The sequence below is a fragment of the Dermacentor variabilis genome, chromosome 1, assembly GCF_050947875.1.
Source record: "Dermacentor variabilis isolate Ectoservices chromosome 1, ASM5094787v1, whole genome shotgun sequence".
Lineage (NCBI taxonomy): Eukaryota > Metazoa > Arthropoda > Arachnida > Ixodida > Ixodidae > Dermacentor > Dermacentor variabilis.
This window is the reverse complement of record NC_134568.1, coordinates 192,873,215-192,896,255: the sequence shown is the minus strand read 5'-3', so window position 1 is coordinate 192,896,255 and position 23,041 is coordinate 192,873,215. Positions and strand designations below refer to the sequence as shown.

Genomic DNA, 23,041 nt, shown 5'->3' with positions numbered 1-23,041 from the left:
TAGCATAAAACAATGTTTTACTAAGCCAAGGTCCTTCCTTATGGAAAAGGTAATTGTTACACAAGCAGCAAAAATCATAACTGAATGACCAAAAGTTCTTGCAGGCACTGTATAAAATTTCTTAGACGAAGTTCTCTTATAGAGTTCTTAATAAACCTGTCTCAGCAATTTCCTGACAATTAATGACTGTTTCATTTCCCATTTACAAAAACAGTGAGCATGTTCTTGGAACACAACCTGGCTAAACTGAACTTTTGATACTTGAAGCAAGTTCGCAAAGTTTTTTTGTTTTGTTACATGTTCAATGATCAGAAAATTGTATTGACTGCTACTGATACCAAGCGATGAAAACAAAAATGTTCACGAGGTCTGCTAGCAGTTTGGCTGTAGCAAAGTGCACTGCAGCATTTTTGTTTAAATGTGGAGTTTCAGAGGTTCAGAGAGAGAAGAAGGGAGGGAAACAGAACACTGGCATAGAGAACATCCTAGATCTGTGCACATGTTAGCACTCACGTCACTGCACATACAGTTGAAACTCGATTTAACAAAGTGATGACCATGCTCAAATTATTTCGTTAGAGCGGGAAGTTTGGAAAATCGAGTAATGGACTTTTTGGTCCTACGAAATCTAAAATTGTAACATAGCGGTACCCAAAAGGTACTGTGGCATTGTATTTGCTGTTAATCCACGCCTGCAGCGTGGATTAACAGCAAATCCACGCCTACTGCAGCGCCTAGCGCCATCTGGTATGTAAGAACACTAGTGACTGCTGAGTCCACTGTTCTGCGCATGGGCGCAGCGTGCAGCCTCGTCAAAATAAAGCTAGGTCTGTGACTAGGGTGCCTAGATGTTTTAACGTGACAGCATCAGAGCGCACGCTTGAAGAAAGACCCAACTGCTTCAAAATTTGAAAAAAATCGCAGCTTTCTTTACTCACTTATTTCTGGAAAAGCTTCGTGAAATCAGGTTTAATGCAAGCTAGTTTCATCAATTCGGGTTGATGACAACATTGAACCTTATGGGTACTTGCCGCGGAATGGAAATTTCTTCGTTAGATCGGGAACTTCATAAAATCGTGTTTCTTTAGATCGAGTTTTGACTGCAGCGAATAGCTGTTTTACATAATGCAAAAATGAGATGAAGCGTGCAGACAGGACACAAAACTAGAGGCGTTCATGTTGTCCACTTCTCTACTCTTGTGTCCTGTCTGCATGCCTCACCTCATTTTTGCATTACAAATCCTTACCAACTAGCTCAGCTTTCTGTCGTTCTAAGCTGTTTTACCTTTAACCCAATGCAATCCTGAGCAGTAATGTGTAATTATTGTGCAAAAGCTAACCTATCTTGTGCAATCATGCAAGAAGCTGATGGCAGAAAGCTACAGGGTCAGCGCTTCAGTAAATCCATCACTGTCACTTTGCCTTGTCGCATACCTTTGTCAAAATATTTTTTCAATACCGGTAGGCAGCTTCGAACATGAAAAATATGGCAAGTCTGCCAACTTCTAATGTCTTTTCATGCTGTACCCTGGTACAGAGAGTGACTGGAACAATCCAGCAGGCAGTGCATTTGATGACATTGTTTATACATGAACGGAGAACCCAAAGGCTATGTCATAAACCCTTAATGGCTATTCACTATAAGGAGCAGGGAGATTAACTAATGTTTAGCCAGCTACCTCACCCTCAGGGAAGGAGGATGCAGGAATGAAAAGGTAAGTCAAAAACACACTCACAATGCTCCATATTATTAGAGAAGGCTTGATGATAAGTCGGTAGCTGAATATGGCAAGACCCAAGTAGGCAAACACTGAAGTCTCTGCAATGTTTCAGTTTATTTGATTCATTAGAAACATACACGCATACATGAATATACAGCAGCAATGTGAACATATAGCTTAAAGGAAATAATGCAGAAAATGTGTAGTACAACAACATAACAGCACAGGTTGGAAGAAACTTAGTTTATAAGGCCTGGAACATATTTTGCAACTGAAACTATATATTGTTGCTAAAGCAGAGAGAGAGAGAGAGAGAGAGAGAGAGAGAGAGAGAGAGAGAGAGAGAGAGAGAGAGAGAGTGAAAGATGAGGATTCGGTCCCCACCTGCAACAAGGTACCGTTTTGTCCACTTTCGCTTAACTTTATGTTATTATTTTTACATTTCAATCAAACATAACAGTTCAGTTCCCCTATGCTTTTCGTATGGTTGACTCCCAAAAAATCAAGCACCTTGGATCTGCTTATTCTTCTCACTCATAGACCACGTGTCCCATGTAACTTGTGCCACCATTTAAAGACATGCAAGTGCCGTGTAGAAAAAGTAATGTTGCTTGCCATCGCTTTGAGCAAGCTAGATTATATTTTGTACTTTGCCTAATCAAATAATTAGTTATTAAATAGCCAATTTATTATACATTATATTCAGAGCAAAAGTGTAAATGAGAAAGTTGTAGACCATCCTGAGAAACTCCTGATCCCACTTTCTGTTGCTCAATACATGCCCCATAAAATTTTTATCCATGCCTGAAAGAAAGCCCACAAAACAAAAAATGCGGCACTTTTTTTGCGTTTCACAAGCTTTTCTTAAGGCTTAATTTTTGATGAAGTTGATTAACTAATAATAACAAATTATGTAATTAGACAAAATAAACAAAATAGTCTGACTAGCTCCAAGCGACGGAAAACAACATTACCTTGGTTCTGTCCAGCTATGTGGCATTTGCATATCTCTAAGATATGCCACAAGTTATGTGGCATATTGAGTAGACTGGCTCATAAACTAGAATTGAGCTATCTGCCACAGGCAACATTTAAAAAAATTTGAAAGTGTTCGCTGAAACGCCCTGTATGTATGTATGTATGTATGTATGTATGTATGTATGTATGTATGTATGTATGTATGTATGTATGTATGTATGTATGTATGCATGTATGTATGTATGTATGTATGTATGTGTATATATGTGTGTGTATATATCTATATATATATATATATATATATATATATATATATATATATATATACACACACAAATTGAAACTTAGAATTACTATGTTGTGTTGTACATACTGCAATAAAAAGGAAGGTTATTGATTCTAATTAAAATGGGAAGTTGTCACACCACACAGCCAATAAGACAACTAGAATACTACTATACTACTACTACTACAAGAGCTACTATTACTACTACTCATAGGCGACGACTACAGGGGGGGGGACTCCGCGGCTCGAGCCCTCTCCGGAGTTTTCTGGGAGGAGCTCTGCCCCCCCCCTCCCCCCGCGGGGATGCCGAAGCCTACCCCCCCTCACCTAAAGTGTCATTACCAGAATTTTGTCACCCACATAATTTGAGGTTTCTTCTGACTTGCCTGGACCTTTTCATTTAAAATTTTGTTTTGGCTAATGGCTTAGTGCATCATTGTTGGTGCGGATGTGCCCAGATTTTAATTCATACTTTCGCTTTACTTCTGCAAATCCTGACAATAGGAGGACAAGCGCATTAGAAGCACCAGTGGCAGCTGCCTCATCCGTATCCTCTCACTTCAACACTGTTTTAAATTTCCACTGTAAACACCATGCACATACACAATATATTGAAATATACACACAGGACAAAGTATGTTATATTTTTGAAAGAAAAGGAGGTAGTCAATTAACAATTATTTCTGAACGTATGGATAGCCTATGCCTGGAGAATGAATATGTATGTTCATCTCGCTTCAAATTGCTTTGTGTGCATTTTGAGCCTGAAAAAAACCTGTAGACTTCAGTGACCCCTTTAGCAGAGTCTTTCATCAGCAGCGTGTGAAACGCACGTGAATAATATGCATCTCAGTAATACTTCTCTTTTCAGTAAACAATGCTAATGACTCAAGGAAAAAATAAACACTTTTAATAATTTACAACAATTATTAGGGATGGAAATGTCGTCACTTGCATGCAGAGGTCATAAATATATACAGGGTGCGCCAATTAACTGTCATGCACCAAGATTTAAAAGAACAGCAATACGTTACTCGAAGAAAACCTAGCGCATATTTTTTCCATTACAGTGGAGTAGCTGCCAGTAATGTTTTTGTTACTGAGGATTTAATTATATGATTCTAATTAATTATCTAACTCGAGACATACTATCCTAATTATCAAAGTGCCAATGAGGCTTTCATAAGCACATCCAAGGAACACCTCACTGCGGTATTTTTAGCAATGTACTAATTGTGTACTAACTTTTTCTGACTTATTAATAACTGCCGTGAAATATGGAGAATACCACGTGACTGTTCTCCCACTCGAATTGTAAAACAGCACCCTCAAACAGGCTCCCTCTGAGTTAGTGAGAACGAAATAAAGGAAATAAAGAAAAACATCGTGATCGAGCTAGTGCCTTATTTGCCGCGCCCCGGCCAAAGTAACACGTCGCATTGGCATTAGTTGGAAACGAGCTGTGATAGCTGTTGTCTTAGCGTAGACAAAGTGCATGGATGTTTTTTTTTTGTTTTGTTTTGCCACGAGACCTATAACCACAAAAGTGAATTGACAACAAATTGACAAGTGCAAATGTTTAAAGGTGCGTTTTGTTTCGTCCCAGTCTCCATGTCTTTCTCTAATGAGCAGAATGTAAAAATTATCCTTGCCTTGGGAGCTGCAAATGGCAACATGAGGAAGCCCGCGAATATATGTCAGTCATGGAAGTGTGGCGGTAGACCAAATGCATCGACTATCATCAGAAATTATGAAAACCTGAGAGAAACCAGCAGCTTCAAGAAACAGCGGCGGAGGACGCCATCTTTGAGTCCTAGCCTACGCACGGCCTCAAATCCTCATGCTAGTGTGTGGGACGTGGCCAACCATGTACCAATTTCCAAGTCATCAGTTTGAAGGATTCTAAGTGATGGCCTTTCACCCGTACCACCTTAACCAGCACCAATGCTTGGAAGATCGGGACCTGTAGAATTATCTAGAATTCTTGAAGTGGGTCCTCACAAAAGCCGATGAGTGACCGGACTTTTTGAGCAACATTATGTGCACAGATGAAGCCAATTTTCGCAGAAACGCACAGGTAAATTTGCATAATGCACACTATTGGAGTGACTGCAATCCACGCTGGGTAAAGCACAATTGGCACCAGTACCAGTGGTTGTTCAATGTGTGGTGCTAAATTTACGCTGTTGCTATTATCGGCCCCATCTTATTCGATCACACACTGTCTGGACAGTGTTGCGTGGATGAGTTTCTCAGCGAAGTCCCGCTATCATGTCTACCACTTCTGTGGTATCAAAAAATTGGGACACCAGCACACAGCAGCATCCGAGCACGAAACTGGCTGGATGCGACTTTTCATGCGCAATAGGTTGGAAGGCAGGAGACTGTAAATTGGCCGGCTAGGTCACCTCACCTCTCTCCACTCTATTTCTTACTTTAGGGTTATGTGAAAGATCATGTTTAAATGATCGAGAAGGACATCAAATTATCTCATGGCAAGTATAACTGATATCTGCCATAGAATTCCAGCTTCAGTCATCAAGAAAGCCACTGAAGATGCGACAAAGTGGACTCAGTACTGTGTAGCTGCAGAAGGAGACCTATTCGAACACGTCCTCTAGGCAGAAACTGGTGTTCAATGGCGCTTATGAATTCATAGATAATAAGGGCCCACTGAAATCTGATGTTTTTCTTTTTTTGTGCAGGATTGCCAATTTGGCTCACTTAGGAGTGGTATATTTACCTTCTTGAACGCATCGGCTTTGCCTTTTTTCTACAAGTGGGTTGCTTCCCGGTCTGGTTATTTCACTTTATTTTTTGCCATGAACCTATTTTTGCAGCATGTATACACTCTCATGAAAAAATCTTCACTTTAATTTGGCTTTGGTCCGGAGCAAGTTTCTGGCACGAAATATAGCTGTACGCAGTACAAGCAGAGCCGGGATTTTCAAATATTCTATGCCTATTCCATTGCTTTTTGCATTTCGTGCGTGGTCACAGCGGCGCTTTGGCCGCGTTATCAAGGGGCTTCTGTTATCAATGTGATCCGTTGACCTTGAGAAATGGATAATAGGTGTGACATAGAAACGAGAGGAAGGAATAGCTGCGAAGCCAGAAAACATTCTGTTGGTGCTCCTTCCGTACCATTATCAAGGTGATGCACTGTCTCTTCGGGTTAGCAACAGGCAATGCAGTCGCTTTCAATCAGCTTATTTGAGGCCGCTGCTTTATGATGCGGGTGGGAGGGCAGTCACATGGTATTTTTCATATTTTGTGAGGTTTCTTTGCCGGTCTGAAAATTTTTTTTTTTTATTTGGGGTTTTACGTGTCAAAACCACTTTCTGATTATGAGGCACGCCGTAGTGGAGGACTCCAGAAATTTTGACCACCTGGGGTTCTTTAACGTGCACCTAAATCTAAGCACACGGGTGTTTTCGCATTTCGCCCCCATCGAAATGCGGGCGAAAAAAAATAAAAATTGTACGCAATTAGTATGTCGCTGAAAGCACCGCAGTTAGATGTCATTTGGAGGTGCCTACAAATGCCTCATTGACACTTTGATAACTAGGACTGTACTTCTTGTGTTAGATAATTAATTGCAATTACCAAATTAAATCTCAGTAACGAAATAATTGCTTGTAGCTACTCCATTGTAATGGAAACAATATGCACTAGGTTTTCTTACGAGTAACGCAACTGCTCTTTTTTAAAGTCTTGGTGCATGATAGTTGGTGCACCCTGTATAGTTCACTCAGTAACTGAAATGAGGACAAGCCAGATTTAGTTGAAATCACAATTAACAGCAGTCATGCGCAGTGGCGCTTCTACTCGAACTCACAGAAAAAGAAAAAAGAAAGAGAGAGGCTGCAGTTTCACCAGAAAAGCAAATTAGTATTAGTGATAGCAAAGTATAGGACTATTACACGAAGAAAGGTTACACCACCAAGGAACACCAGATTCTTGGTAGTGGGAGAGGCCTCAGGCAGTGAAATTGAACTATCTCCTACTATGAAGTCTTGTAAATTCTCATACAAGGCAGTCACTTCAGTGACCAATTTTCCACGAAGTTTCTTCAAGTGCAAAGAATATATATGTATGTGTGTGCGGTGTGTGTGTGTGCGTGCATGCATGCATGCAGGGGGGGGGGTTCGGAAAGCTGGCCGTACCCCCCCCCCCCCCCGGCCTGGAAGAATGAAAACTTTCTGCCTATGCTACTACTCACAATAATAACAACAACGAGCACACAGTAAGTTAAAATGCACACACTGCAAACAAAGGTTTAACTGAGTCAAAAGAAAGGCTCACCAGCAATAAGTGAAATAGTCCGCAGTGTTTGTTGCATTGTAATCTGAGTCACTGAAGACAAATTGAAGTGGGTGTAATGAGACATGACGACACCATTGAAGAGTATCGCCATGATACCTTTGACACCATGGGAGAGAAACAGAAGGAAGTTCATGAAGGCTGTCCACAAAGAAAACATCGATGCACTAAAAGAACATACTGTGGTGACCAACTCTAAGCACACAGAGGCTTAAGCATCAAAAGTGTAGAGCTGACTTCAGGGAAGAAAAAAAAAAGAAAAAAAAAAGAAACAAATAAAAAATAAAATGATTATGATGCAATACCCAACAAAATAGTGCCACATAAGGCCGACGTAAATGCAACAATAAGTGAAGTTGTTTCTTGATTAAATATGTAGCTACAAAGTATTCACATGAAATGTGTATGGTATGCCACCACATTCTAACTGCAAATACTGGGATTCACAATAAGCAACACACTACTGGTAAAAAGAAAGAAGATATGAATGCTATTATGAGAGTCATGTCCTTGCTATATAAGTGTCAGTATAATGCAACAGTGCATGCAAAATGCAGGCTGCACTGAAGAAAATGAGTCCTGAATGAGTGAGAAAACTAATATAGCAATAATGTTAATTCCAAAAAACATTTTTTTTTATTTTTTAAAAGAACAAAATGATCTCTCTCACTCAATAAAATGAGAAGCCCAGTTCAGTAACCAACAGGAAGCACATTTTAGCTAGCCCCTCTCATGTGGTCACACCTCGATAAAAGTACACAACTGTTTCAATGTAAAAAAAAAAAGACCATCTATTTTGTATTACTTGGTGCACAAAGGAATCTTCCAATTCATGGTTGTTGGGTCAAACCGGTTTGTAGTCATAGCAATTTACAAGCTCGCCATATTAACACTGCAAAAATCAAATACCATTCTCTCAACCTCAGCAAGACTTCCCAGAAATCCAAAAATAGACATCTTAGGAGTATTTTTTGCTCAGATGTGGCAGTGAACATGTAACAGATTAATAATGGCCATAAGGTGTGCTACAGTAAAAGCTCGAGCGTTAATTCACGACTCGTTAATTCGAAATTTAGGATAATTCGAAGTACCCGGTGCGGTCCTTCTAACAATGTATTGAAAGCAATATGTAATGCATCCCGCTAATTCACACTGAAATCCGAACCACCACCGATAATCCGCACTCTGCGCCATCGTAGATAGGGAGAATGCTGATGCGCGGGAGCCCATTGGTCACGATCATTGCTGTGCAGCTTTGCTGTTTCCATCTGCGGTCGTCTGTTGCAGGTCGGTTTTCTCCCTCTCTCAAGACCTTCAAGATAAAATGGCGAACATGGCGCTGCGTTTGTTATTTATTTTTTAATTGTGATAGCAATTAGTACATGGTCACTCCAAGTGCATTTCTGCCATCGGCGTCAGCGTCGCCGCGTGCCCTGCGCTGTATGTGCTAGTAAAAGCGTGCAAGGGGAGCCGAGGGAGCTGACAATCGCGACTCAATTTCGCCTGTGCGAAAGGAACGAATGTGAAGAGGAAGCGCGGTGTCTTCTCTCGCACGCGAGGCACTCAACGTTGCGAGGCGCCAGGGAGGAGGGCGTCCTCTGCGGCTCCAACTGCGACTAAAATAACTTTTTTTTTTTTGCCGCAAGTTAAAGCACACACAAAAGGAAGACACATAAAGACAACACGGGCGGCATTTCCAACTGGTTTGTGAGCAAACCACTTTTTTCTGAGATTAGGATTCTTGGCAGAAGTAGAAATCAAACAGCATGTGAGCTGATGGAAGCTTACTATATAAAAAAGAAAGGTTCAAATTGCATTAGTGATACATCTATCATGCTCTACAAATCAGAAACAAGATTGTTTGACTGCTGGGTAACGTAGATTTGCGAACAGCCTGCGCAGGCGTGTATGTGTATATATATTCATGGGTCACAGCCCAAATTAAACCAGTTGGAAGTGCCACTCGTGTTGTCTTTATGTGTCTTCCTTTTGTGTATGCTTTAACTTGCGGTAAAAAAAAAAAAAACATGTCTTTTAGCAAGCACCAACTAGGCCAACAAGCAGTTCTGTCCCAGCTGCGACATCGCCACAGAGCGATCTGCTTTGGGGGCAGAACACGGTGCTATTCTACCATTGTGGGGCAGAACTTAGTTGCGTAGGTGGCTCGTAGCTTTGTGCGTGCTCTCGGTGCTCACTTTGCGTTAAAGTGATAGACAGCATGAATGACACTTCGCTCGCTGCTGTTGCCACGTTTCCTAACACCAGCGTTTTGAGAGCGAGAGTCCGTAGTAATCGGGTGTGATGTGTTCATGTTTGCTGTGTGCGCTGACACCATGCTTAGTAATTTTAATTGCCAAGTGAATGTTTACAAGTTGATACGGCCGATAAAAGTACTATCCTTACTTCATACCGCTGTCTGCGCATTTGCTATCGGAATCAATGCTTCATCTTTTGGGCAAATTTATGTTTTCTTTCTTTCTTTTTTTTCATATCGCATCTTGAAGGCTACACTCTTTATCTACGATCTGTTCTGCCGAGAAGCGGCACCAAGTAATGTCTATAACAGGGCGGCCATGACGTTTATTGGTGCTCGCAGCACTAAAAAGCATAGCCTTTGACATTCGCGGCTATTACTCAAAGGAAAGCATCACTGGGATATGTTTGGACACCACGTATGCGTATAGTGGAACTTGGTAGCATGCAGCCGATGCATCTATGAAAGTAGAACGGAGACCAACGTCGCAGCAGGTTGTGATGCGTTTCGAGAGAGTATTTTAGAGCGCAGCTCTTGTTCCTGTGGCGAGCGTTGGCGCGCGTCGCGTGCGGCCATTCACGCTATGGCGCTTGCGCTGCACCAGCCGAAAAGCCGTCCCCTGGAAACTTTTACGCGCAAGTTGTCGGCTGTTCTTTTCGGAACATGCACAGAACGATCCCCAACCCACGCGCCACATTGAACTGCTGCCCATAGGATAAAGAACCGTCGGTGAAGCAGCGTGGGCACCCTTTTCTTTTTTCCCCGCGCCATGCATTGTGGGTCGGCGCAGTCGGTGCGAAAAACGCACGGATGGAGCAAGAGCCATCTCGACAGCGGGTGGGTTGGGTCGGGTTGGCCGCGCCCGGTTATGTTGGCTGCACCAGTGCTTCGAACCATAGACGTTGTTCTCGCCAACGTAACGTAGCGTGTGTGCGCGCGCGCTCATGCTACGTCGGACTATATACGCTCCTTAACCAAGCGCCTTTTTTTTTTCTCACTTTCATTAGTTTTAATTTTGTAGCATCCCCACGGAATTGAAATTAACAAGCTTTTACTGTATTATTATTATTCATAACATGGACAGGCTCTTAAAAACCTGCAGCATTTGTCTAAATTTATTCAAATGTGCTGACACCTGGCCGTATTTGTGCAGCCTAATGCTGACTTTGTAACCGTGAATAAAAAATCTCTTGTGAGTGTATGCAAACAGTTATCCTGTGAATCACTTTGAGCACAAGGCAAAAATTCTTGATTAATCGTTAACAGCTTTTGTATCCACAAAGTGAACAGTTTTAAGCTTCTGCATAAAATGGCATGGGCCTTACCTGATAGGTGTATGCCTTCTGCAAGCCCATAAGGAGCATACACAAACACCAACATCATTCCAAACTCAAGGGAGGGATTCTTGCGTAGGTCTATATATTTTAGCAGGTGCACAATGGAAAAATTCAATCAAGGAGGTATACATGCCATTTGCTTTTCAAAACTATAGTGACTTTCAAACAAGCTCGCCAAAAGATAAAGGAATAAAGCACTTGGAGCTTCTGTCTAAAGTGCTGTCATTATTACGGTGGAGTGCCTATACAACGAACACCTCTACAACAAAATGACCTGTATAATGAAGAAATAAGTATGTGCCAATTCTATTGTGAGCTGTGCGGTGCGCAACCTTTACAACAAAGTGAGGCACTTGCTGGATACACTTGCTGAATACAGACACTTAAACAATATCACATCCCACAAACTGAATGGAAAAATTAAGGAGCACGATTTTGAAACAATGACTGGCCTTAATCTGAGGCCAAATAATTTTTATGCACCTGGAACAGGGCTGCCCTTTTTTCTTGTGGTTCTTACACAGCTGAGCATCAAAAGAGCGCACATTTTACGATGACATAACTCTTTAACTACATGCCCAACCACATATAAGTACTGCAATGTTGAAGCTGTATGATAAGAATTAAAATATACTGCATTTTTGTTGAGTCCCGACGTCAGTACGTGTTGTCGTGTGGTTATGTTTACAACATAGCCTTGTTGCCGTTGTCACACAAGCAAACTTAACTGCACTTAGCCGCTAGTGTCATTCGCAGGCTGCCGCATGGGAACGCTTAGTGACACTTGCTCCACAGTCCACTCGTCGGCGAGCATGTTCGGTGAACACACCTCACGGCGGCGAAGTGTGTAGTCACATTAGCAACGGGTGAAAAATAAGTAAAGTAGTAATTACGATCTTCAGTAGCAAATCATACATGTAAGCAGCTACTTTATTGATAAAAGAAGCTGTAACAGGCAACACAGCTTTGAGCCCTTGAATAAGCCAGTGGATTCTTCGCAGCAACCTGTGGAGGTCGCGGTACCTGCGCTACGTAGCAGACCGCAGCTACATGCAACTGTAGTGCGCAGCATTTGCTTTGTGCACGATAGGGCTTGAGTGCATGCTCGGGCTCATATGCTCATCTGGCCATGCTATGTGGCGTGGACCGGCTTTGTCCTTCACCAGCTTGACTGATGGATAGTGGCCACATCCAACTTGCACATATTGAAGCGCTATCAATAAATCTGCCAAAGCGTCTAACCAGGAGCGGCAAGAAGTCGGTGCACACTGGTAAGCAGGTGTGTAGGCTGACCTTAAGTTTCACGTGGTTTGAGGCTAGTTGAGCATTCAAAACTAGTCAAAAGTAGCGAGACACAGCGGCTACGACCCCGATAAGCAGAGTGGCCAAAGTTTAGTTCCTACGCAGGCAGCTGCATGTGAGCAGATGATAGTTTGGTTCATCCAGAAGTATGAAATTATTATTGGAACTCTAATGTACATTTTCGCTTACTTCAGCCTGTTTATTAATTAAACTCCGTGAATAAATATACACAGTAACAGCAGAAAGGAGCGCACTGATCCAAACACTTTCCCTGAATGACGTTGGCTATTGGCCAATAGCAGCTGCCATATGGGAATCCACTATATTACGAAATAAAGCATCCACAAAAGAGTGAGGAGCAGGCTTCTGTTGAAAAGACAGCGTTTGAGAGAAAGGTGACTGTGCTCTGCTTGCGAGCACCACATGCCACGCACGACTGGTTGACTCTTCCCACGAGTTTCTTCAGTGTTATACAGATGAATAGGAACTTTTTGGATTCAATTGTTAAGGATGACAAAATCTGGGTGTTTCCCTTCAAACCTGAGACCAAACAGCAATCACGTGAGTGGCCAGATTCCTTTTCGCCTAAGCTGCAAAAATTCAAACTAGGTAACACAGTTTCTCGGCAAAGTCATGGCAACTGTTTTGGGATCGACTTTATCGCTCCTGGGACCACAATTTATTTTATTTTATTTATTAGTTACCTGCATGGCCCCGTAGAGCATTACAGCAGGGAGGTTACAGACTTAACTAGGTACATGAACAATTATTTCAATGCGTGGAAAAAGGCATCACTTGATGAGGTATATACAATCATCATAATCATCATCATCATCATCATCATCAGCATCAGCATCAGCCTAGTTACGCCCACTGCAGGGCAAAGGCCTCTCCCATACTTCTGCAACTACCCCGGTCATGTACTAATTGTGGCCATGTTGTCCCTGCAAACGTCTTAATGTCATCCGCCCACCTAACTTTCTGCCGCCCCCTGCTGCGCTTCCCTTCCCTTGGAATCCAGTCCGTAACACTTAATGACCATCGGTTATCTTCCCTCCTCATTACATGTCCGGCCCATGCCCATTTCTTTTTCTTGATTTCAACTAAGATGTCATTTACCCGCGTTTGTTGTCTCACCCAATCTGCTCTTTTCTTATCCCTTAATGTTACACCCATCATTCTTCTTTCCATAGCTCATTGCGTCGTCCTCAATTTCAGCAGAACCCTTTTCGTAAGCCTCCAGGTTTCTGCCCCATATGTGAGTACTGGTAACACACAGCTGTTGTACACTTTCCTTTTGAGGGATAGTGGCAACCTGCTGTTCATGATTTGAGAATGCCTGCCAAACGCACCCCAGCCCATTCTTATTCTTCTGGTTATTTCAGTCTCATGATCCGGATCCGTGGTCACTACCTGCCCTAAGTAGATGTATTCCCTTACCACTTCCAGTGCCTCGCTACCTATCGTAAACTGCTGTTCTCTTCCGAGACTGTTAAACATTACTTTAGTTTTCTGCATATTAATTTTCAGACCCACCCTTCTGCTTTGCCTCTCCAGGTCAGTGAGCATGCATTGCAATTGGTCTCCTGAGTTACTAAGCAAGGCAATATCATCAGCGAATCCAAGTTGCTAAGGTATTCTCCATCAACTTTTATCCCCAATTCTTCCCACTCCAGGTCTCTGAATACCTCCTGTAAACATGCTGTGAATAGCATTGGAGAGATCGTATCTCCCTGTCTGACGCCTTTCTTTACTGGGATTTTGTTGCTTTCTTTGTGGAGGACTACGGTGGCTGTGGAGCCGCTATAGATATCTTCCAGTATATTTACATATGGCTCATCTACACCCTGATTCCGTAATGCCTCCATGACTGCTGAGGTTTCGACTGAATCAAACGCTTTCTCGTAATCAATGAAAGCTATATATAAGGGTTGGTTATATTCTGCACATTTCTCTATCACTTGATTGATAGTGTGAATATGGTCTATTGTTGAGTAGCCTTTACGGAATCCTGCCTGGTCCTTTGGTTGACAGAAGTCTAAGGTGTTCCTGATTCTATTTGCGATTACCTTAGTAAATACTTTGTAGGCAACGGACAGTAAGCTGATCGGTCTATAATTTTTCAAGTCTTTGGCGTCCCCTTTCTTAAGGATTAGGATTATGTTAGCGTTCTTCCAAGATTCTGGTACGCTCGAGGTTATGAGGCATTGCGTATACAGGGTGGCCAGTTTCTCTAGAACAATCTGACCACCATCCTTCAACAAATCTGTTGTTACCTGATCCTCCCCAGCTGCCTTCCCCTTTTGCATAGCTCCTAAGGCTTTCTTTACTTCTTCTGGCATTACCTGTGGGATTTCGAATTCCTCTAGGCTATTCTCTCTTCCACTATCGTCTTGGGTGCCACTAGTACTGTATAAATCTCTATAGAACTCCTCAGCCACTTGAACTATCTCATCCATATTAGTAACGATGTTGCCGGCTTTGTCTCTTAACGCACACACCTGATTCTTGCCTATTCCTAGTTTCTTCTTCACTGTTTTTAGGCTTCCTCCATTCCTGAGAGCCTGTTCGATTCTATCCATATTATAGTTCCTGATGTCCGCAGTCTTACGCTTGTTGATTAGTTTAGAAAGTTCTGCCAGTTCTATTCTAGCTGTAGGGTTAGAGGCATTCATACATTGGCGTTTCTTGATCAGATCTTTCGTCTCCTGCGATAGCTTACTGGTTTCCTGTCTAACGGCGTTACCACCGACTTTTATTGCGCACTCCTTAATGATGCCCATGAGATTGTCGTTCATTGCTTCAACACTAAGGTCCTCTTCCTGAGTTAAAGCTGAATACCTGTTCTGTAGCTTGATCTGGAATTCCTCTAGTTTCCCCCTTACCGCTAACTCATTGATTGACTTCTTGTGTACCAGTTTCTTCCGTTCCCTCCTCAAGTCTAGGCTAATTCGAGTTCTTACCATCCTATGGTCACTGCAGCGTACCTTGCCGAGCACGTCTACATCTTGTATGATGCCAGGGTTCACGCAGAGTATGAAGTCGATTTCATTTCTAGTCTCACCATTCGGGCTCCTCCACGTCCACTTTCGGCTAACCCGCTTGCGGAAAAAGGTATTCATTATTGATATTATTCTGTTCTGCAAACTCTACCAATAACTCTCCTCTGCTATTCCTAGAGCCTATGCCATATTCCCTCACTGACTTGTCTCCAGCCCGCTGCTTGCCTACCCTGGCATTGAAGTCGCCCATCAGTATAGTGTATTTTGTTTTGACTTTACCCATCGCCGATTCCACGTCTTCATAAAAGCTTTCGACTTCCTGGTCATCATGACTGCATGTAGGGGCATAGACTTGTACCACCTTCAATTTGTACCTCTTATTAAGTTTCACAACAAGACCTGCTACCCTCTCGTTAATGCTATAGAATTCCTGTATGTTACCAGCTATTTCCTTATTAATCAGGAATCCGACTCCTAGTTCTCGTCTCTCCGCTAAGCCCCGGTAGCACAGTACGTGCCCGCTTTTTAGCACTGTATATGCTTCTTTTGTCCTCCTAACCTCACTGAGCCCTATTATATCCCATTTACTACCCTCTAATTCCTCCAATAACACTGCTAGACTCGCTTCACTAGATAGTGTTCTAACGTTAAACGTTGCCAGGTTCAGATTCCAATGGCGGCCTGGCATGCTCGATGGCAAACAGTTCCATTCTCGAACAGTTCTAACAAAAAAAGGAATAACGCAAGACGTCATCGCTACAAGAAAATTCCCTGGCCTTCAAACAGTGGTCTAGTCAGTTTGATATATAGTGTGGTGCCTGGACATATTGTTTGCAGTCTATGCCTGTTTTAGAATAATAAATATTGTGGAAAATTTTAATCTGACATGCCTTCTATGGTCCTTTAGCTCTTGCCATTTAAGTTTATGTTTGCTTTCTGTCATGCTAAGCTGCCGTCTGTAGTTCCCAAGAACAAATCTAACTGCCTTATTCTGGATTTTTTCTCATTTATTTATCAGCTCAGATGTATATGGGTCCCAACAAACACATCCATATTCAACTATTGAACGTGCATGAATGAAGTACAGCTGCGTTTTTAAGTTACTCGGCAGATGACTAAAATTCTGTTGCAAGAATCCCAAAACTTACGCTGCCTTAATTACAAAATAGTTAATATGCTTGCTCCATCGTAATGCAGATGTAAAAAAGATGCCTAGATATTTAAATTCCTCGCTTATGTTCAGAATAAAATAAACGCTGATAGGTATTGTGAGACACTTAAACAACTCCAAGGGATGATTCAGAACCGAAGAAGAGGAATGTGAAACAAGGGCGCAAGCCTTCATGATAACAATGCTTGCCCTCACGTCAACCATCCAACCATTGCTCTCCTGCAACAGTTTGAGTAGGACATCATCACCCACCCACCCTAAAGTCTGGACTTGACATGGAGTTACCACCACTTTTTTCTTAATTTGAAAGAACATTTAGCACTTTAGCGATGATGATTAGGTGGAAGACGAGTCCAACGCTTTCTCATCGACATAGTGGCGAGCTGGTATGACATGAGCATACAAAAACTATCCCAGCGCATGCAAAAATGCATCACATGAAATGGTGATTATGTAGAAAAATAGAGGAATGTTCAAGCTTTAAAATGATGTTTATTAAATATAAACAATTCGTTCTATATTTCTAAAATAACTGGAGACTTCACTTTTGGGATCACCCTCGTAGTTGAGTGGGGTTTTGGATATGAGGAACTATATGTGGACATTCGGTTGGTTTTCCATAACACTGCAAAAAGGAAAAGAAGATCCACTTAACACGAATCGCTACATTTGGTTAAGCCAAAGTTCTGAAACCATTAGACAGCTGGCCCGGTATTTTGTAGCGATGCTTTTTTCGATTCTATGCATTTTCAGGCTTTTCGCGCTTGGCCAGTGGTCAGAGCGACGGTCTGCCCCCATTATCAACGGGATCAGGCGGCCGTGTGTGGTGGATGATAAGAATAGCATAGAATAAGGCATAAGGCATCGCTACAAAATAGCGGCCCTGCTACGAAAAGCCTGGTTTGGCAGAATTGAAGGGGATGCTTCTGCTATGTACACAAGATATGAACGCCGTTTTTCTGGACATAAACAGCTATGCCAGCATCGACAACCTGCAGGGCTGGAACCACAGAAATAATACCATATTTACTCTAATCTAATGCGCATCTTTTTTCCGAAAAAATGGATAGAAAAATTGCATGCGCTTTAGAATCGAGCACGACCCTAAATCCGCGTTACCGTATCGCCATTGGCATTCGAAAAATGGCCACCTCGCACGCGCTTGTAGCTTAGCTGCTGTAACTTCCTCCATGTGCATAGCCCCATGTTGTACGTGTGACCAGGCGCTGGTGTAATCTACTGCCTGTCTTCCCGTTTTCTGCATTTATTCAATCAGCATGAAAGTGCCGACTGCCGACTGCGAAGACACGCCGAGTCCATCATGATGCCGCATTTCAAAGGAAAGTTATCAGGTGCGCAGAGACGGACGAAAATCGGGCTGCATCACGGGCGTTCGGAGTTCTCGAAACTTTCGTGTGGGACTGGCGAAAACAGAGAAGGAAAACATTTTCGCCAGCAAAGCAACAAGGAAGGGTTTCAGTGGACCAAAGTGGGGCCGCTTTGCCGAAATAGAAGAGCTGCTTGAGGAATACGTGAAAGAGCGGCGAGCAGCACAGCAACCTGTGACGACCAATCTGCTCAAAGTATGGGCGATGCAGTTAGACCTACAAAAAGGGCTCAGGCAGAGTGACTTCAAAGCGAGTAGGTGCTGGCTATCAAATTTTATGAAAAGAAAAGGCTTTTCTCATCGAAAGTAGACACGGATATGCCAAAAATTGCCCAAAGAATATGAAGAGTAATTGCACAGTTTTCAGCGGTACGTTTTGAAGTTGCGCCATAGAAAGGGCTACCACTTCGGACAGATTGGAAATGCCAATCAGATGCCGCTCTACTTTGACATGCCTGCCACCACAATCATTGAAAAGAAGGGGGCGAAGCAAGTGTGCGTCTTGTCTTCCGGCCACGAAAAAAACTAGAGTCACCGCATTGCTTTGTTGAACTGCGGATGGGCACAAGCTGCCCCCATATCTTATCTTCAGACGGAAGACGCTCCCGAAAGGAATTGTGTTTCCGAGTGGCGTGACTGTGGGCGCAAATGAAAATGTTTGGATGACCACGGACTTGGTCGCTGAGTGAATTGATAACGTTTGGTGGAAGAGACCCAGCGGCAGTTTGGGTCTGAGTGGGTGCTTGTGCTCGACGTGTTCAGGTGCCACCTTGATCAGCGCATCAAGGACAAGCTGGCTGCATGCTACACTGACCTTGTCATGATACTCAGTGGCATGACATCGCAGCTCCAGCCGCTCGATGTTTGTTTGAACAAGCCAGTGAAAGACAGAATTCAGGCCCTCTACACTGAATGGCTTGTCAGTGGCTGCCATGAATTCATGCCCGCCAATAAAATGAAGCATGCCTAGCTGCAGGACTTTGCTGGATGGGTGAAAGATGCATGGTACCCGCTGTGGTTGCTCAGTGGCTATGGTGTTGGGCTGCTGAGCACGAGGTCGTGGGATCGAATCCCGGATATGGCGGCCGTATTTCGATGGAGGTGAAATGCGAAAACACCCGTGTACTTAGATTTAGGTGCACATTAAAGATCCCCAGGTGGTCGAAATTTCCGGAGTCCTTCACTACGGCATTCCTCATAATCGGGAAGTGGTTTTGGCACGTAAAACCCCATAATTTAAAGATGCATGGTGCCTGACCCCGTCTGCCATGGACGGCACCAAGGATGAAATGCTTTGGTCTGTTGACAGCGATAAGGAGTTGTCTGATAGTGACGATGAGTGATATCTATTGCCCCATGCGATTCGTACCAGCGCGGTGAAAATCTTGGCGGCAAGGTACGCCGCTTCCATTGTTGTTTTCATTCATCGCAACTTTAGTGTATTGGGAAAACCTGTTTTTTCCAAATGAGAGAAAATAGTATTTTTATATGAAAGCATGAAGTGCGCAGTATATTTTTTTTTTTTTTGGTCATGGAAAATGGGTGTGTGTTACAATCAAGGTTTTCAATTTTTTTTTATTTTTTGGTCACGGAAAACGGGTGCACATTGCAATCAAGGGCACGTTAGAATAGAGTAAATACGGTAATTGATGGGGTCCTTAAGGTGCATCTGCAGGCTGATTGATAATTTCAGTGAGAAATGCCCAGCACTGCTCATACATGATGCAGCTGAAAATGCCCTGTAACCTTGGTACATTTCTTTTTTTTTTTTCAATCAAGAGGGCACTGAAGAATCTTTAGGTAGGGGTAAGTGAGATGTCAGTATTTTGTCGAAGCTCAAGGCTTTCCATTGGGAGGCGAGCAAAAATCACCCAATTAAATGTGCCCACTGCGCCTTCTTTTGTCCTCATGCTTCCCTGTGCTTTACCACCTTTAGCAGATTACATTAGGGTTGCATAAAGCAACACTTCGTATCATGCAAATCCAATCACTCTTCTTACATGCGCCTTTTGGTGCTAACGTAGCTTAAGTTTATTGCTTTACGTTGTGGACATTTAGGTGCTGCAGGAATAGTTGATTTGGGTTTTTCTGGATCACATCTGTTGAGACGAACTTCTCATACAAAAAACAAATTTTCGCGGTCCCTTTGAGTTCATTTTAACAGGAGTCTACTATAGATGATCCGAGCGTTGACAATTCGTTTATGGCAATATTGCATTCTTCTTAACCCAGCTTTTCTTAAAGTACAAACAGTCGTGCATTAAACAACTGTGCTTATTCTGAATGTAGAAAACACTCGTAGAATCTATTAGGCATATACCATTTTAGTAAGCACATAGCCAGCAATGTAGAAAGAACAAATTGAATTGATCTTGCACAAAATGCAAAAGGATATCAGAGCTGCTGCTAAGGCAAAGGCCACTCCAATAGCAGCAGAGCAGAAGAAAACAAGAAAGAATCGTTGAACACCATGTAAAACAAGTTGCCCTGTTGTCAGAGAAACCATGCGTGGGCTTCCAGACTCCAAAATGGTCCTGAGAGGAGTAGAAAACAAGAAACCAGCTTTAATTGAGTGTATATTATACCATCCATCCATATACTATTACACAAGTGTATGTGGTTCCTTTTATATGCACTTAGATAAAATGAGAACCAAACAATAGAGATTTTTAGAATAGGGGCTGAAATAGTTTGGGGCCCCAAAAAGCTTTGCAGGTGTTAGCATTGGGGCACGCAGGAGTGAAGAGTTTTAGAATAGGGTTCTGCGTTTGTGGATAACGTCTTGCGCTGACAATGTCACTACAGCATCAAAGAAAAGCTATTAGAAATAATTAAAGAAAATATACCATCTTATGATAAGAATAGTAATTTTGGCTTTCATGTATTCGCATTTAATTACAATTTAGAGGTTATTCTATAAGCAGCAAACAATTAGTTGCCCTTGGTTCTGAGTAACCAACTTTACGTGCCTTCACCAGCAAAGCTAAGCCATGTTAGACCTACGAGCCATAAAATCCACAACCGAATTCGGAATCAGTGGCATCTAATGAATCAATCTTCATAACACACGCTAGTTGAGAGAAAGCGATAACTGCAGTGACTTTTCCTAGCTTGCGAACTTCACGTGTTACCACAAATCGAACCCAGTTTGGTGCTAGGTTAGAGCCGTTGCTTCGATGGGTGCCGCCATGTTTGTTTACGCAAGTCTTTCGGGGCAACTTTTGGGGCTCCCGCTAAATCAGTGAAACAGCGTGCCCGACGCAAAACCCAAATGCAGTTTGCATCTCGCGCATGCGCAGTGGCCTCGACGCTACTTCTTTGGAGCCCCAAAATGTTTGGGGCCCCTATTCTAAAACTCTTCAATGCCACAAATATAAAAGCAGGCAGTGGTTTATAGCAGCCCAATGCTGGCTGAAAATTTTTCTAAAAGAAGCCAGTACAAAATAAATGCATGAATAACTCACGTGGCAAGCACGATAGAGACAGCATCATTAAGGATGCTCTCGCCAAATACCAACATGTTGAGAACTGGGTCTATGTCCAAAGCATGAAAGATAGCCAAGGTTGCTACAGGATCCACAGCCGAAATAAGAGAGCCAAATGCAAAGCTTTCAGTGAAGTCCAACCTGTAGGCTACATCAGCCTGGAGCACAGAGAACATGGTGTATGTAATTAAACTTCCATGATAACACAGATCCATTACTATATAATTATGTTGATCATGCATGTTGTTTGAGACACAGTTTCACACAGCAATATTTCTTCTGAAAGACCTTGTGAAGTAGCCAGAAATTAAATCCCCGCCGGGGAATTCAAGACAAATGCTCACTGCAATGACTAATATTTCAAGGACAGCGCAACTTATTGCTTACAGCTTGCACTAAGTTCTATTAGTTTTATAAATCAGTATTATAACCTACCACAAGATATACACAGAAGAACCCCCTTCACACATTTCGAAAAAAAAAAAACTCGAGAGAAAACGTACTAGACGGGTAAACGTACGACACAGAGTAACTAAAAAAAATTGACACCGAACTATTGACATCTACAATACGTAATGCGAAGCGTCGCGCGGATCGTTGCGGCACGAGACACCGACGCGGGTCGAACTGGCGGTGCTCCGGCGGCCCGAAACGAAATCGAGCTGGTGAGCGACGCCGGATGCCGCCGAAGCGAAACGCGATGCCTACATCGCGCCGTCTGCAGCGGAGAACGGCGGCGCGTTTGGATTATCACCTACTAAAAGCGTGTAGTACGCTACCAATGGCACTACGCACCACGCGCTGTAAAAGAGATCGGCGAAGATGCTTATCGCAAAAGGTTTGGCGGCGATAGCTGTGAATGCGGCGTGCGACGAGCCGGGCGGAGATTCGCTGGTACCGGAATGAGAAACTGTGCGCGCCGTCGTTTTCACGTGAGGCGGGCTGCTGTGTACTGTTCTCGATCGAGTGCGCCTCGCGCCTTTTCTTGTTCATATGGGATCTAACGGCCAGAAAACGTATACGATCGCAGTTTGCAGCAGGGAACGGCGGCGTGTTTCGGTTATCGCTTGTTAAAAGCGTGCGCTACGCTTCCGGCGGCACCATGCGCTGTAGAACAGAGAGGCGAAGGTGCTTATCGCAATAGGATTGGCGGTGATGGCTGTGAATGCCGCGTGCGACCACCCTGGAGAAGATTAGCTGGTACCGAAATGAGTAACTGAGTGCGCGCCGGCGTTTTCACGTTAGACAGGCGGGCGAGTATTGCGGTGAAGCAGCTATATACTGTTCTCGATCGCAACCGCCTCGCGCATTTTCTTGTTTAGATGGGATCTAGCGGCCGGAAAACGCATCATACGATCGCAGTTTAACGACATACTGAACGTTTATGCCAAAAATCGTGTTTTCCGGACGCATGAACCTGCAAAACGGTGTGTTACGTCTATTAGGTCATTTTTTGTGTTCTCGATTGCGAACGCTGGCGCCGGGAAAACGTACGTAACGGGAACGTATCAAGGAGGTTCTGCTGTATACAGTATCTTAGTCTGTACTCCAGTGTAACATTCAATACCAAGCTGCCTTTTATAAGAGCTGCACATTTCAACATATAAATTTCAAACTGAATTAAGCATTATTGGGCATTTGATGATGCATGGGCACTTCATTTGACAGTAATCATGATTAATGCTAGTATCTTCTAAATTAAATAACCTATACTGGCAATCTGAGTGGTGACAAAAGCAGATAAAGAGATATGCTTTCTAAACATGTGTACAGCCGACTTTCATTAATTTGACCT

General features: G+C 43.0%; 1 protein-coding gene across 1 annotated transcript in view; it reads right to left on the bottom strand.

The window, feature by feature from the left end:
* Nhe1 (Na[+]/H[+] hydrogen exchanger 1) overlaps nt 1-23,041 on the bottom strand; it is a 69,340-nt gene that overhangs the window by 25,141 nt on the left and 21,158 nt on the right. Inside the window, exons 7-11 of the mRNA XM_075702465.1 lie at nt 21,226-21,404; nt 20,157-20,295; nt 10,888-10,993; nt 7,291-7,407; nt 1,737-1,819 (exon numbers count right to left, since the gene is read on the bottom strand). Coding sequence (XP_075558580.1) covers nt 1,737-1,819; nt 7,291-7,407; nt 10,888-10,993; nt 20,157-20,295; nt 21,226-21,404 — 624 coding nt within the window. The remainder of the gene's footprint in view (nt 1-1,736; nt 1,820-7,290; nt 7,408-10,887; nt 10,994-20,156; nt 20,296-21,225; nt 21,405-23,041) is intronic.